Source organism: Cetorhinus maximus, chromosome 1, assembly GCF_964194155.1.
Source record: "Cetorhinus maximus chromosome 1, sCetMax3.hap1.1, whole genome shotgun sequence".
NCBI lineage: Eukaryota > Metazoa > Chordata > Chondrichthyes > Lamniformes > Cetorhinidae > Cetorhinus > Cetorhinus maximus.
This window is the reverse complement of record NC_135879.1, coordinates 49,236,508-49,251,786: the sequence shown is the minus strand read 5'-3', so window position 1 is coordinate 49,251,786 and position 15,279 is coordinate 49,236,508. Positions and strand designations below refer to the sequence as shown.

Below are 15,279 nucleotides of genomic sequence, written 5' to 3'. Positions count from 1 at the left end.
ATTAGGGAAGCCTTGTATAAAATGACCATTCCTCTGCAGCTGAGACAATTCAGATGCAGCCATATTGACAAGCGTGGAGTTGGGCCTCTAACTTATCTGCCCACTCAAGCAATGCAGAGGCATGAAAGTGCAAGTGTTCAGTTTAATTATAAAAGTGACTTGTTAATCTTTAGTTTAGACATAATATAAAAAAGAAGTTAATGTTTGGAACACTTATATTGAAGGAAATATTCCCATCCTGCCTGTGGCAGGTTTCATGACGGGTGGGATTGGAGAATCCAGCGGGAGCCAGAAGAATGGGAATCCTGCTGGTGTCAAAACATTTCGCAATTCTCCCGATGGTAGGTTGGGTATCCCACTGATTAGTGGTGTGAACGTTATTTGCATTCATTACCATCTCATGAATGTTCATTAAGTCTGACAGACATAGTGGGGAAAAAGGGACAGGAAGGTATTGAAAGGAGTCGGAGTGAGGGGCAGGAAGGCATTGCAAGGGTTTGGGTGGAGGGGGAACAATGTAAAGCAGAAGGGCAGGAATGTCTTGCAAGGAGGTGGAGGAGGAGGGGAAATGATGGCACCCAGAGGGCAGACTGAAGGATGGGAAGCTGGAGCTCGACCAGGGAAATTGAGATGCTGGCAAAAGGAGGGAGGATGGGATACGACAAGTATGAATGGGAAGGGATGCATGCAAACTCCAAAAAGGAAAAGGGGCAGTGTGTTCATGTGGCACATGAGGGATGGGTGGCACTGAGACTCATGAAGGGTGGGTGGGTGGGTGGGAAGGGAGACAGTGTAGTGTTCAGTCATGAGGGCAATGGGGAACTCGTTGAAAGTCAAAGTCCTTAGTCTGGGGTCAGCAGGTCAGAGTCAGAGAGTTGAGACACTCCTTGGACTCACAGTCAGGACTGAGAAAGTACAGACTGTCATTGGGCTACATAGACCTCACTGTCAAGAACGATAGAGAAGAGACAGTCCTGGGTGCAGCAGGCTATGCTACAGGGCTATGCATAGCACACACATTGTATTCCTGCTCCAAGGAGGGGCAAGGGCTACGTGCTCCTATGGGATAATGCACAGCTTGGTGTGCAGGACATTTTCACAGTCTGTGTCCAATGGCTCATCTGGCTCTGTACTGGCCTGCAGATTGGATGGTAATGGTTATAGGAGGCATCTGCAGCCTGTATTTGGAAAAAAATATTAAAGGGTGGGGCATGTGATGCTTTCTTGGATGGTGGGGTTGGGTCTTCTCTGTCAGTGACTGTGCACATAGCCTCTGTATGGGGAAGGTAGAGATCCACATGGGGCATTGGTATGACAACAATGTTGGGCTCAGGGAGAGGGTGGGAATGTAAATATCTAGTAGTTGGACAGTGAGAGAGAGAGAGAGTGTTGAAGCTGGCCTCGAAGTAATAGCAGAGAACCACCATCTTGCACTCTTGAACTAATGGCACAACTATAAATTGAAGGTAAAAGCGAATCTGCATGGGAGGGGTCTGAGGCTGTGTGGGAGGAGCGCACTACTGGACTAGGGGGCCCTATCTGGATGTGCCCTCTACTTGCTGGTGCCACAGATTAAAATGGAGTCAGAGCAGAGAGAAAGGAGGAAGACCTCCTTCAGAAGATAGCCATTGGAACCCATGCCTTTTGCCACGCTGTTAAAGGAGAGATGTAGGACTCACTGGCTTAACATCATAGTGGCTGCATTTCAACATTAACACTTAGGAATGTGAAATTTCGGAATGCAGGCAACCATTAAGGAAGCACAGGTGTTGCACATATAACATCCCATCAATGAAAGACTCTCATGTGCTTTCCAGAATTGGTATTCAGAACGGGCCAAAGTGCATCCAGTCATTAATCATGAGCATCTTATTGTTAATTAGTATGCCAGAACAGAGATTGAAGCACTGTCATTCAAACCTTCTCCAATCACTGTGGGATTCAGATGTTAAGTCTCAGGGATGGCATCTTGCTCACCTGATGTGTCTGTTAGCGGCTCAGATGCAAGACTGTGTCAGCGACAAAGCTAGTGAGGCTGAAACCACTATAGGCTTTTACAGTTGCGATTGGTTACAGATTGTGATCTTCACTATGTTCACCTGTTATTCATTAATCTATTCAATCTATCATTTCTGAGAGAAGGATAAAACAATTATAGATCCAGGGCTCAATGCTGCCTTTTTGAAGGTTCTAATACAATGGAGGAGGAGGGAGGGAGAGACGATGATGACAGCAGGTTCAGGAGGAGGCCCCCACTGAGGTCCAGGGTGCAGGGAAGTGCAAGAACATGAGGATCGAGAGGATAGACCCAGAGCATGGAGGTGACTTGCTGGACCTAGAGTACACTGAAGAAGACTCTCTTATTTACAGATGAGTGAGAGAATGCCCTGCACGTCTGCACTTGTCCCAAGCTCTGGTTGACCACATCTGGTGCATTCTGTGTGAGGCACTAATACCCCATGGAGTCGGAGACTTGAACAAAGAACAAAGAAAAGTGCAGCACAGGAACAGGCCCTTCGGCCCTCCAAGCCTGCGCCCATCATATTGCCCGTCAACTAAAACATTTTGCACTTCTGGGGTCCGATTCCCTCTTTTCCCATCCTATTCAGGTAGTCGTCAAGCTGCCTCTTAAACACCACTATCGTACCTGCTTCCACCACCTCCTCTGGCAGCGAATTCCAGACACTCACTATCCTCTGCATCAAAAACTTGCCCCGCACATCTCCTCTAAAGTTTTCTCCTCTCACCTTAAATCTATGTCCCCTAGTAATTGACTCTTCCACCCTGGGAAAAAGCTTCTGACTATCTATTCTGTCCATGCCACTCATAATTTTGTAAACTTCTATCAAGTCGCCCCTCAATCTCCGTCGCTCTAGTGAGAACAATCCGAGTTTCTCCAACCTCTCCTCATAGCTAATAACCTCCAGACCAGGCAGCATCCTGGTAAACCTCCTCTGCACCCTCTCCAATGCCTCGATATCCTTCTGGTAATGTGGCCACCAGAATTGCAAGCAATATTTCAAGTGTGGCCTAACCAAGGTTCTATACAGCTGCAACATGACTTCTCAGCTTTTATACTCAAGACCCTGCCGATGAAGGCAAGCATGCCATATGCCTTCTTACCTTATCCACCTGCGTTGCCACTTTGTGACCTGTGGACCTGCACACCCAGATCCCTCTGCCCGTCGATGCACTTAAGGGTTCTGCCATTTACTGTATAATTGCTGCCTGTATTAGACCTTCCAAAATGCATTACCTCGTATTTGTCCGGATTAAACTCCATCTGCCATTTCTCCGCCCACGTCTCCAACCGATCTATATCCCGTTGTATCCTTTGACAATCCTCTTCACTATCTGCAACTCCTCCGACCTTAGTGTCGTCTGCAAACTTACTAATTAGCCCAGTTACATTTTCCTCCAAATCATTTATGTATACTACAAACAGTAAAGGTCCCAGCACTGATCCCTGCGGAACTCCACTAGTCACAGCTCTCCATTCAGAAATGCACCCTTCCACTGCTACCCTCTGTCTTCTATGACCAAGCCAATTCTGTATCCATCTTGCCAGCTCACCTCTGATCCTGTGCGACTTACCTTCTGTACCAGTCTGCCATGAGGGACCTTGTCAAAGGCCTTACTGAAATCCACGTAGATAAGATCCACTGCCCTTCCATCGTCGATTATCTTTGTCACTTCCTCGAAAAACTCGATCAAGTTAGTGAGACACGACTTCCCCTTCACAAAACCATGCTGCCTCTCACTAATACACCCATTTGTTTCCAAATGGTAGTAATTCCTGTCACGAAGAATCTTCTCCAATAATTTCCCTACCACTGACGTAAGGCTCACCGGCCTGTAATTTCCTGGATCATCCCTGCTACCCTTCTTAAACAATGGAATAACATTGGCCAATCTCCAGTCCTCTGGCACCTCACCCGTAGCCAGTAAGGATACAAAGATTTCTGTCAAGGCCCCAGCAATCTCCTCCCTTGCCTCCCTCAGTACTCTGGGGTAGATCCCATCTGGCCCTGGGGACTTCTCCACCTTAATATTCTTCAAGACGCATGGAAAGACAACATAACATAAAGGGTACAAGTCTAGAGGGAGTGCAGGAGCAGAGGGTGTAAAGAAGTCATTGATGGTGGCAGGACAGGTTGAGAGCACAGTTAATAAAGCATAGGCTTTATTAGTAGGGGCTCAGATGTCAAGAGCAAATAGGTTATGTTGAACTTGTGTAAGACTCAGGTGGAGTATTGTGTCCAGTTCTGGGTGCCATACTTTAGGAAGGATGTAAAGGCATTGATGAGAGTGCAGGAAAGATTCACAAAAAAGTTGATTGGGGAAGTTGGGATTGTTTTCCTTGGAGAAAAGACAGCTGAGAGGAGATTTGATAGAAATATTCAAAATTATGAGGGATATGGACACAGTAGATAGGAAGAAACTGTTCCCATTTGTGAAAGAATCAAAAACAAGATGGCATTGATTTAAGGTAACTGGCAAAAAAAGCGAAAGCGACATGAGAAAAAGACTTTTTCACGCAGCAAGTACTTAGGGTCGGAATGCACTGCCTGAGAGTGTGAAGGAGGCAGGTTCAATCGAAGCATTCAAAAGGGAATTAGATTGTTATCTGAAAAAGAAGATGGTGCAGGGTTATGGGGAGAAGGCAGAAGAATGGCACAAAGGGAATGACTTATTCGGAGAGCCGGTGCAGACACAATGGTCCAAATGGCCTCCTTCTGAGCTGGAACAATTCTGTGATCTTAGACTAAGGTGAGGCACATAATTGGACTAAACTATAACTATATTCTGAACATTTCCCATAAGTAAATAGTTACAATGTTACTGAATAATTTGCAGGCAATAACATGAATTTATTAAAAGTAACCTGTTCAGATCTGAATGTGCAGTGCATTAATGTACAGCTTTAGTAAATGTGAGGATGTAATTTGCCTACCATTTTATAAATGCTGCAACATTTTCTTTCTTCTTTTCAGTTACTTGTTCCTTCTCTTTTCTCTTCTTCTCCTTTTCAATTTCTTTTTGTTTCTTAAGCTTTTCTGTTAGGTGCAAATCCTTTTCTTCTTTCCATTTTTCAAATGCCTATTAGAGAAATGATATTTGGTTGAATTTTTGTTCATGTAACTACTAGATTAACACATCTCTGGTTATTTCTGTGTAGCTTAATACAGGCAAAAATGGATTGGAAAAAGATTAACTGCCCATCATATTCATTATCTATGACTAGGAAAGTACTGGTAGCCTTCTGAGAACCAGGTAAAATTTTCAGTCATATTTAATAGAAAAGCTGAATCAATGGGCAGAATTTTAATTGAACTGATGCACATGCAGCAGCAGTGGGGGCAACAACTGGTCAGGAACCCGTTTGCCAGAGAAGTAGGGTTTGTCATGGCTGTCGCGCATTTGCATCCCGCCTCTGGGTTTTTCTGACCAATCACAGCATGTACGTGTGATGATGATCCGCATCAGTCAATGGAAGGCTTTCTAGTTAAAGGGACTACAGTAGGAGTCAAAATGGCTGGATTATACAGTAATTCTTCAAGCTTCAACCACAGGTCTGGAAGGAAAATGTGGGAAGGCTGTCCACCTTTCCCCACCACCCCCCTCAATTTTCCAGCTCTTCCCTGAAGGTGTGAAGGAATACTATGAAGTGCTGTTTCCTGTAGATGGGGGGAAGGGGCCTCTCAAACCAAGTAGGCATGGAAGTGGCTGAAGAAATGAGCAGCAGGAGTGTGCCCTCTTGAACCTGAATCAAGTGCCCCAAAAGTGTCATGAGGACAGGAAAAGAGAGTGGCATCCCACTCGGGTGCACACTCTGACTTCTCCAGCATTCACTTGCATAGCACTTCACTGACCAACAAAACTTGCAGTTCCACTCATTCCTCCCACTCGAGGCACATCCTCACATCTCCATGAGAACAGCCAACATTGGCAGTCATCCTAATCTTTGTGCCTTCTCACACCCATGCCTCACAGTTACCCTGCACAGATGTCATTCAATACTTTCCACTCATTCCATTTCTTGCACTCACAGGTCTTTGCTTTCTCTTCTTGCATGAGAAAAGAGCGCACAATTCCAATGACAACTGTCCTGATTGCTGCAGAGGAGGCAGCCATGGAGATCAACAGAATGGTGGTGAGCATGGCCATTAGTGTGGAAGGATGGATCTCCCAGGTACTGGGTGACAGAATTAGAAATCACAGTGCCATCTAGCACATAGCAATCACTAATGTTGATTTGCTGTCGCCACTGAGATGTGAACATCTGCACATCCCTTTCCCCATGTCTGTTCCAATCAATGTCTTTCATCCCCCACAGGTCGACCAAGCATGACACAGGGCCTAGAACTGGAGTTGGCCTAGTTGAAGAGGAGTTTGTGCACTTGAAGAAGCACAGTCATAAGACTCCACCATCACAGATACACATACACAAGATACACAAGTGGGAACTCCAAGGGAGATGGATAGGTTGTCACATGGTGAGATGTACATGACAAGTGAGCAGGAGCTGGTGTTGGAGACAGGGACAGCAATGGAGAGTCCCTGTCAGATGGTACAGGATACTCCAAACCCTGGTTGGTTGGACGTTGAGCCTCAGGGGTCATCCACAAAGAGGACTATCCTGGAGCATCAACAGAAAAGATTCTCTCATTATTTTCAGAACACCCTACACACTTTGAGAGAGATTGGAGGACTCTGTTTCAAACATGAGCACCATTATGTTATATTTATGTTTCAGGCTTTTGTGTTGATGTTCAGTTCCATGGAAAGAGTGATCACCAGGACGGAGAATCAGCCACAGCAGGTAACTGAGCGCATGCATACCATAAACACTCAATGTGCCACTTTAAACAGGGTGGAGGAAAGCCTGGGCTTGGGCATTCAAAATCTCAATGAAGTGCAACAAATTGCTCTAAAAGGGAATCCCAAAGTCTTCTATAGGCACATAAAAGGAGGAGTAAGGCTGATTAGGGGCCAAAAAAGGGGATTTACACATGGAGGTGGAGGGCATAGCTGAGGTATTAAATGAATAATTTGCATCTGTCTTTACCAAGGAAGAAAATGCTACCCAGGGCAAGGTAAAAAATGAGATAATTCAGACACTAGATGGGTTTGAAATTGAAAAAGTTATCCATACTTGAAATTGATAAAGCGACAGGCTTTTGGAGGTGCATCCAAGGATACCGACAGCGGAAATTATGGAGGTCCTGGCCATTGTTTTTCAATCTTCCTTAGACTCAGGGGTGGTCCCAAAGGACTGGAGAATTGCAAACATTACACCTTTGCTCAAAAAAGGGTGTAAAGATAAGCCTAGCAGCTACAGGCTAGTCAATTTAACTTTGGTGGTGGGGAAACTATTAGAGGCAATAATTCAGGACAAAATTAATAGTCACTTGGTCAAATGTGGGTTAATTAAGGAGAGCTAGCATGGATTTCTTAAGGGAAAATCATGTTTGACTAACTTGCTGGGGTCTTTTGAGGAGGTAACAGACAGTTGATGAGGGCAATGTTGTTGATGTGGACAATGCCTTTGATGCAGTGTCACACAACTGACTTGTGAGAAAAGTTATAGCTCATGCAATAAAAGGGACAGTGGCAACATGGATACAAAATTGGCTTTAGGACAGGAGACAGAGGGATGTTTGAAATGGAGTTCCTCAGTAGTCAGTGTTGGTACCCTTGCTTTTCCTGATAAATATTAATGACCTAGGCCTTGGTGTACAAGGCACAATTTCAAAGTTTGTGGATGTTACAAAACTTGGAAGAATTGTGAACTGTAAGGAGGAGAGTGTAGAACTTCAAAGGAGCACAGACAAGTTGGTGGAATGGGCAGACAGGTGGCAGATGAAGTTCAATGCAGAGAAATGTGAAGTGATTCATTTTGGTAGGAAGAACATGGAGAGAGCATATAAAATAATGTGTACAACTCTAAAGGGGGTGCAGGAGCAGAAAGGCCTGAGTGTATATATGCATAAATTGAAGGTGGCAGGACAGGTTGAGAGAGCAGTTAATAAAGCGTACAGTATCCTGGGCTTTATTAATAGGGGCATAGAGTACAAAAGCAGGGAGATTATGTTGAATTTGTATACATCACTAACAGCCTCAGCTGGAGTATTGCGTCCAGTCCTCGGCGCCGCATTTTAGGAAGGATGTGAAGGCATTAGAGAGGGTGCACAAGAATGATTTCAGAGATGAGGAACTTCAGTTCTGAAGATAGATTAGAGAAGTTAGGACTGTTTTCCTTAGAGAAAAGAAGACTGAGAGAAGATTTGATAGAGGTATTCAAAATCATGAGGGGTCTGGACAGAGTAGATAGGGAGAAACTGTTCCCACTCGTGAAAGGATCAAGAGCGAGAGTGCATAGATTTAAAGTAATTAGCAAAAGAAGCAAAAGCGATATGAGGAGAAACTTTTTTATTCAGCGTGGTTTGGAATGCACTGCCTGTGAGTGTGATGGAGGCAGGTTCCACTGAAGCATTCAAAACGGAATTAGACAGTTATCTGAAAAGGAAGAATGTGCAGAGTTATGGGGAGAAGGTGGGAGAGTGGTACTAGATGAGTTGCTCATATAGAGAGATGGTGCAGACACAATGGGCCAAGTGGCCTCCTTATGCGCTGCAAAAAATTCTGTAATTCTGTGAACTTTTGATGAGTGAGGAAGTGCGGGTGTGCCATGAGATGGAAGCCGGAGAAAGGGCATGTGGAAACGGGAGCACATTGAGTGAATTATGGGTGGTTCGGCCTCAGATAGTTGCCAGGGATGAAATCAGTGATGAGGGAGTAGAGTTTGGGCAGGGAATGAAGACAATGGCCGGAATTCCACCCCCCCTCCCCAACCTCCCCCCCCCCACCCCCCAACTAGCTTCCCCACCCCCGGACAATATGGTGGGAAGGCCAAAAATCAGTTTCATGCTGTCGTGAAACCATTGTGATCGTCTGCTCCGCCCTTCAATGGCGGGCTGCGTATCCTGCCGCCGGACGTAATTTCAAAACATCTGCATATCATTATAAGCCCTGCTTGGCAGAATTATCCCCCCACGCTGGATTATCTGGACATGTTGGCATGCAACAGCATTTAAAAGGCTTGCGCCTGGCGAGCTAAACTTCGAGGGGTAACAGAGGTGAGTGCATGCGAATGTTGCGCAGCGCTTGCGAGGGTCGTCCGTTGGACTTCAAGGTTGAGGCACTGCGCATTTAGACGAGGGCACAGACAAGTGGCTCTTTGCCCATTGGCTGACAATGCGGTGCCGGGGCTAGGGCTGCCCTGCAGTTGGGGTGAGTTGGGGGTTCAGACAGTCCAAGCACATGTGAGGGGTGGGAGGTGGTGAGGGGAAAGCAGCCATGCATTAGAGAAACCTTATATAAAGTGACCATTCCTCTGCAGTTGGGACAGTTCAGGTGCAGCCACATTGACATACTTGGAGTTGGGCCTCTAGCTTATCTGCCCACTCAAGCAATGCAGAGGCAATAAGGTGCCACCAAGTGCTCCAGAGCTTTCCACCCTTTGGGCACAGACTGCAAATTAATGAGCATTTTAGTGGACTGCAGAACAATTGGACGACTGGGCGAGTTGTCCAATCTCCTTGCGAAAGCTGGCCATGGAGCAGTTACTGGTGGAGGCGCTCGCAGCCCCTTGCAATGTCATCATTTAGGTTTGGACTAGTCTCCCTCATGGTTCAAGCTAACAGTGCAGCCTTGCACTGCAGGTTAGGAGAATGCCTGCGCCTGAGCTGAGAGCACAGCATGCAGTCCAATGGGCAAAGCTGCTCCCAATCCGTCAGGTGGAGTGGATCGGAGATGGGTGGGGTTTCGGGCAGCCATGCAGCACACTCAACTCTGGCCATCCAAGTGGTGTCCTGCACTCTCCAGGTTATGCTAAGGGGCCTTCAGACTTAACCAAGAGAGGTTCTTAGCACATCCATGCTAACCCACGTGTCTCTCTCTTTCATCCTGCAGGAGGAGTACATCAGGAGCATGGAGCCTGGTGACCTAGCTGTATGTCTCATGGCTTATAGGGAGTGAAGACAAAGAAGAAGAGAGTGATGGAGGTGCCTGGCTGGGCAGAGGAAGGAGCAGAACCCTGAAGAAGGGGTGTGTGGGACTCCTGCACACGCCGCTGAAGAGCCACAGCGAGCCGTCACAGGCCAGCGCCTAGCTAGACTTAGGGTCTATAGACAGAACTTGTCATTTCTGCAGATGACCATGAAGCAGTGTTGCTGAAGACTGAGCATATCCAGGGAATTGGTCCGTCACATATTTCCTGCTACAGGATTTGGCACCACAAGGACGTGGAGGGCATCCACTTCCAGTGGCCGTGAAAGAGTCTGTGGCATTCAATTATTATGCCAGTGGGTCCTTTCAGGGCTCCACAGGTGACCTCTGTGGGATATTGCAAGCCTCCATACACAAATGCATCAGGAGGTCACGGACGCCGTATTCGTGAAGGCACACAGCTTTGTACATTTCACCTGAGATCAAGAAAGCCAGGATGCAAGAGCGCTGGGATTTGCCCAGATCTCAGCTTTCCCACAGGTCTAGGGTGCCATCAACTGCACTCATGTGGCACTCAGATCTCCGTGGCAACTACGCCAACCGCAAGGGCTTCCACTCACTGAATGTTCAAATGCATCCACCACAAACACATCCTACAGGGCTGCACATGTTCCCAGGGAGCGCCCATGACTCCTATATTCTTAGTAGGTCTCAGATCCCTGACGTCTTCCAGGGTCCAGAGAGGCTGCAGGGTTGGCTTCTCGGGGACAAGGGCTACCCGCAGAGGACGTGGTTGATGACGCCCGTACAGCTGCCTCAGACTGCAGCAGAGAGAAGGTACAATGCCATCGCACTTTACACTTTGGTGGAGCAAACCATTGGAATGTTGAAAATGAGGTTCTGGTGCCTGGTCTGGTTTGGTCTGGTGGAGCTCTGCAATATAGTTCACAGAGGGTGTCAAGCACCATTGTCGCCTGCCGCACCCTTCACGACCTGGTGCTGCAATGGGGAGACGAGCTGGCTGAGAAGGAGATGGAGGAGCTGCACGTCATCTCCAATGAGGAGGACGCCAACGGGGATGAGGGCGAGGATGTCCTCGAAGGTGAGGATGACGATGATGAGGCCATCGCACTGGCCAGATGAGGGAGGCACGCTTGGGAGGCCCTCATAGCTGCTAGATTTGTGGAGGATGATAATGACATGCAGTGAGGAGAGACCATAGATCCTCACATTGCATCTGTGAATGTTTGATTCCTGTCTGGCTGATGGCAGCACACATACCCTCTGTGAGAATGCTCCTGTCATGGAGACACAGTGGATGCACATAATCCCTACATTCCATGGGGATGATGACGACATGCAGTGGGGACACTCCATAGCTTATGTGAATCTCTGACTCCTGTCTGGCTGATGACAGATCAATTGCACTCTGTGAACAGGATCATATCATGGAGATGCAGAGGGGAAACTTTTTAACTTCTCCTGATCTTATGGCATCCTTCGCGAGCTGAACCCTTCAGGACCACTGTCACTGACTCAGATGCTGATGAGATGGGGGACCAGCTGCACCTCAGAGATGCTGACAGCACACAGAATGACAGAACTCTGTGCCGCCGTCCCAGGACATTCTGGCAGCAACGGTAAGCCCCATCAAGGTGCAGGCATCACTGTGTCCAGTGACTGTGAAGGCGCACCATCAGTGTGCTGGGAAGGTTGCACAAAGCACAGGGAAGAGGCCCTGGACTGAGACACCTGCCTTTATCTTGTGCAGGGATCAAGGTTTCAAATCTGAGTGACATGAACACTGCCCATCAGAGTAAGGAGCCATAGGCAGGGAGAGATTCTTGGGAGTCTTAAAATCATGAACATTACGTACAAGTGATTAACATCTGTGCCCGTAGAACTTTCTGATCTACGGGCACCTGGTGCAGAGCGGGACGGGAAGGAAGGAGGACCTCCTCATGAACCTGGGGCTGGCCAAGTTGGCCATTAACAGGTCCAGGCAACGGCGATCAAGGGAGTTGTCTGCCCCTCTTCTGCGGCTACATTTGCGGCCAGGTGTCCCTAGAAAGGAAGCACACGGTGCCCACTGGCACCAGTGAGGCCTTCCGTGCTCGGTGGGCACCATGGGGATTGGGGTATTTTATTGACCCTCTTAATCCCATTTTGGTTTAATGTTTGTAAGTTTCCTTTAAATTTTGTCTTTTGTTTTTGCAGTTTCCCTTTAAGGGGCTGCCTTTTAATTTGTCCCATGATTTGCTAATTTAGATTATTTGTTTTGACTCGAAAGAGTTACATCTTCTTAACCTTCCTAACCCTGCTAATTGGCGGCAGCTTTGCCCACTGGACTGCATGCTGTGCTCTAAGCTCAGGCACAGGCATTCTCCTAACCCGCACTGCAAGGCTGTGCTATTAGCTTGAACCCTGGAGCAGACTGGTCCAAACCTGAATGATGACATTTCAAGGGGCTGTGAGCACCTCCCTCAGTGATTTCTCCATGGCCAGCTTTCGCAAGGAGATTGGACAACTTGTCCAACTGTTCTGCAGTCCACTAAAACGCTCATTAGTTTGCAGTCTGTGCCCAAAGAGTGAAAAGATTTGGAGCATTTGGTGGCATTTCCATACCTCTGTGTTGCTTGAGTGGGCAGTAAGCTAGAGGCCCGACTCCAAGCACGTCAATGTGGCTGCGCCTGAACTGTCATGGCGCTTTCCGGACATCAACAGCAGAGGTGGAGGCTGCCTGCTGACTGTCTGTGATGACCTTAATGGGTGTCCTCTAGAGCCGAGACGTGGAGGGCTCCGTCCTGCTTTCAGGGTCCTGCTGTGTGGCAGTGGCACCCTCTTCGGCCTGTGGAACTGGAGCTGCTGGGGTCACTGGAAGAGGATGGGCCGGACACTCCCATAGTCACCTGGGTGGATGGCCCCGGGATGTGCATTGGCTGATCCCCCTCCTAATGGGTGCCAGAGGACCCCTAGCTGACTCTTTGAAGAGAAGAGGAAGCTGGAGTGAGATCAAGCTGCCCCGCACCCCTCTCATGTTGACACTGTTGGGGAGACCAACTATGGCATCAGCGATGGAGTTCAGCCCGCATAGCAGTGCAGGACTGATGTCTTGGACCAAAGTCTTCATGGTGGATGCCATCCTACCAGTGTTGCAACCTCAGTGCGTTGGCATGCTGGCGCTATGAAGGTGGAAGGACTCCTCCATCGTGCCTTGCAATCTGAGGAGTGCAGTGCACGTCCCTTCCTGATGATCCTAAGCTTGCCTTCACAGCTCCAGCAACTGAGATATGACTGAATCCAGAGGCTCTTCACCTGACTCAGGTTCAGCAGATTTCTGGTCGCCAGCAGTCCGTTGAATGCCGGAAACCGAGGAAGTCTGCCCTCTGTGGATCAGATCAGATGTGCTCACCAGATTGTGACCCCGAGGCTACTCTAAAGTTAGGTCCCACCGAGGTGTGTGTCTCTGTGCTGGTGGAGGGTGTGGGTGAGCGCTGTGATAGGTTTTCAATTAGGGTGTCATCAGATTCTTCTGAGGTTTCTTTGGGGCTTGGGTCGAGGACCTGGGTCGTAGATCCCTTTGGCTGTTTCCCATATAGAAACATAGAAACTAGCAGCAGGAGTAGGCCATTTGGCCCTTTGAGCCTGCTCCGCCATTCATTATGATCATGGCTGATCATTCACCTCAATAGCCTGCTCCCGCTTTCTCCCCATATCCTTTGATCCCTTTCGCTCCAAGAGCTGTATCTAACTCCTTCTTGAAAACATACAATGTTTTGGTCTCAACTACTTTCTGTGCTAACGAATTCCACAGGCTCACCACTCTCTGGGTGAAGAAATTTCTCCTCATCTCAGTCCTAAATGGTCTACCCCATATCCTCAGACTGTGACCCCTGGTTCTGGACTCCCCCACCATCGGGAACATCCTTTCTGCATCTACCCTGTCTAGCCCTGTTAGAATTTTATAGTTTCTATGAGATCCCCCCTCATTCTTCTGAACTCCAGCGAATATAATCCTAATCCACTCAATCTCTCCTCATATGTCAGTCCCGCCATCCCAGGTATCAGTCGGGTAAACATTTGCTGCACTCCCTCTATAGCAAGTATATCCTTCCTCAGATAAGGAGACTAAAACTGCACACAATATTCCAGGTGTGGTCTCACCAAGCCCTGTACAATTGCAGCAAGACATCCCTGCTCCTGTACTCAAATCCTCTGGCTATGAAGGCCAACATACCTTTTGCCTTCTTTACCGCCTGCTGCACCTACATTCTTCCCTTCAGTGACTGGTGTACAAGGACACCCAGGTCTCGTTGCACATTCCTCTCTCTCAATTTATAGCCATTCAGATAATAATCTGCCTTCCTGTTTTTGCTACCAAAATGGATAACCTCACATTTATTTACATTATACTGCATCTGAAATGCATTTGCCTACTCACTCAGCTTGTTCAAATCACACTGAAGCATCTCTGCATCCTCCTCACAGCTCACCCCCCCCACCCAGCTTTGTGTCATCTGCAAATTTGGAGGTATTACATTTAATTCCCTCATCTAAATCATTAATATATATTGTGAATAACTGGGGTCCCAGCACCGATCCCTGCGGTACCCCACTAGTCACTGCCTGCCATTCGGAAAATGACCCATTTATTCCTACTCTTTGTTTCCTGTCTGCCAATCAGTTTTCTATCCATCTCAATACACTGCCCCAAATCCCATGCGCTTTAATTTTACATGCCAATCTCTTATGTGGGACTTTGTCAAAAGCCTTCTGAAAGTCCAAATAAACCACACCCACTGGCTCCCCCTCATCAACTCTACCAGTTACATCCTCGAAAAATTCCAGTAGATTTGTCAAGCATGATTTCCCTTTCATAAATCCATGCTGACTCTATCCGATTCTGCCACTGTTTTCCACACGCTCAGCTATTAAATCTTTTATAATGGACTCTAGAATTTTCCCCACTACCGACGTCAGGCTGACTGGTCTATAATTCCCTTCTTTTCTCTCTGCCTCCCTTTTTAAATAGTGGGGTTACATTAGCTACCCTCCAATCTGTAGGAACTGTTTCAGAGTCTATAGAATCTCAGAAGATGACCACCAATTCTTCCACTATTTCTAGGGCCACTTCCTTAAGTACTCTGGGATGTAGATTATCAGGCCCTGGGGATTTATCGGTCTTCAATCCCATCAATTTCACCAACACCATTTCCCTGCTAATACTGATTTCTTTCAGTTCCTCCCTCTCACTAAACCCTGTGTTCC

General features: G+C 47.4%; 1 protein-coding gene across 2 annotated transcripts in view; it reads right to left on the bottom strand.

Annotated features, from left to right (window-relative positions):
- Positions 1–15,279, bottom strand: part of LOC144679839 (uncharacterized) — a 219,366-nt gene that overhangs the window by 42,645 nt on the left and 161,442 nt on the right. For both annotated transcript variants that reach the window (XM_078540682.1, XM_078540692.1), the window contains one exon: positions 4,955–5,100. In XM_078540682.1, the coding sequence (XP_078396808.1) occupies positions 4,955–5,100 (146 nt within the window). The remainder of the gene's footprint in view (positions 1–4,954; positions 5,101–15,279) is intronic.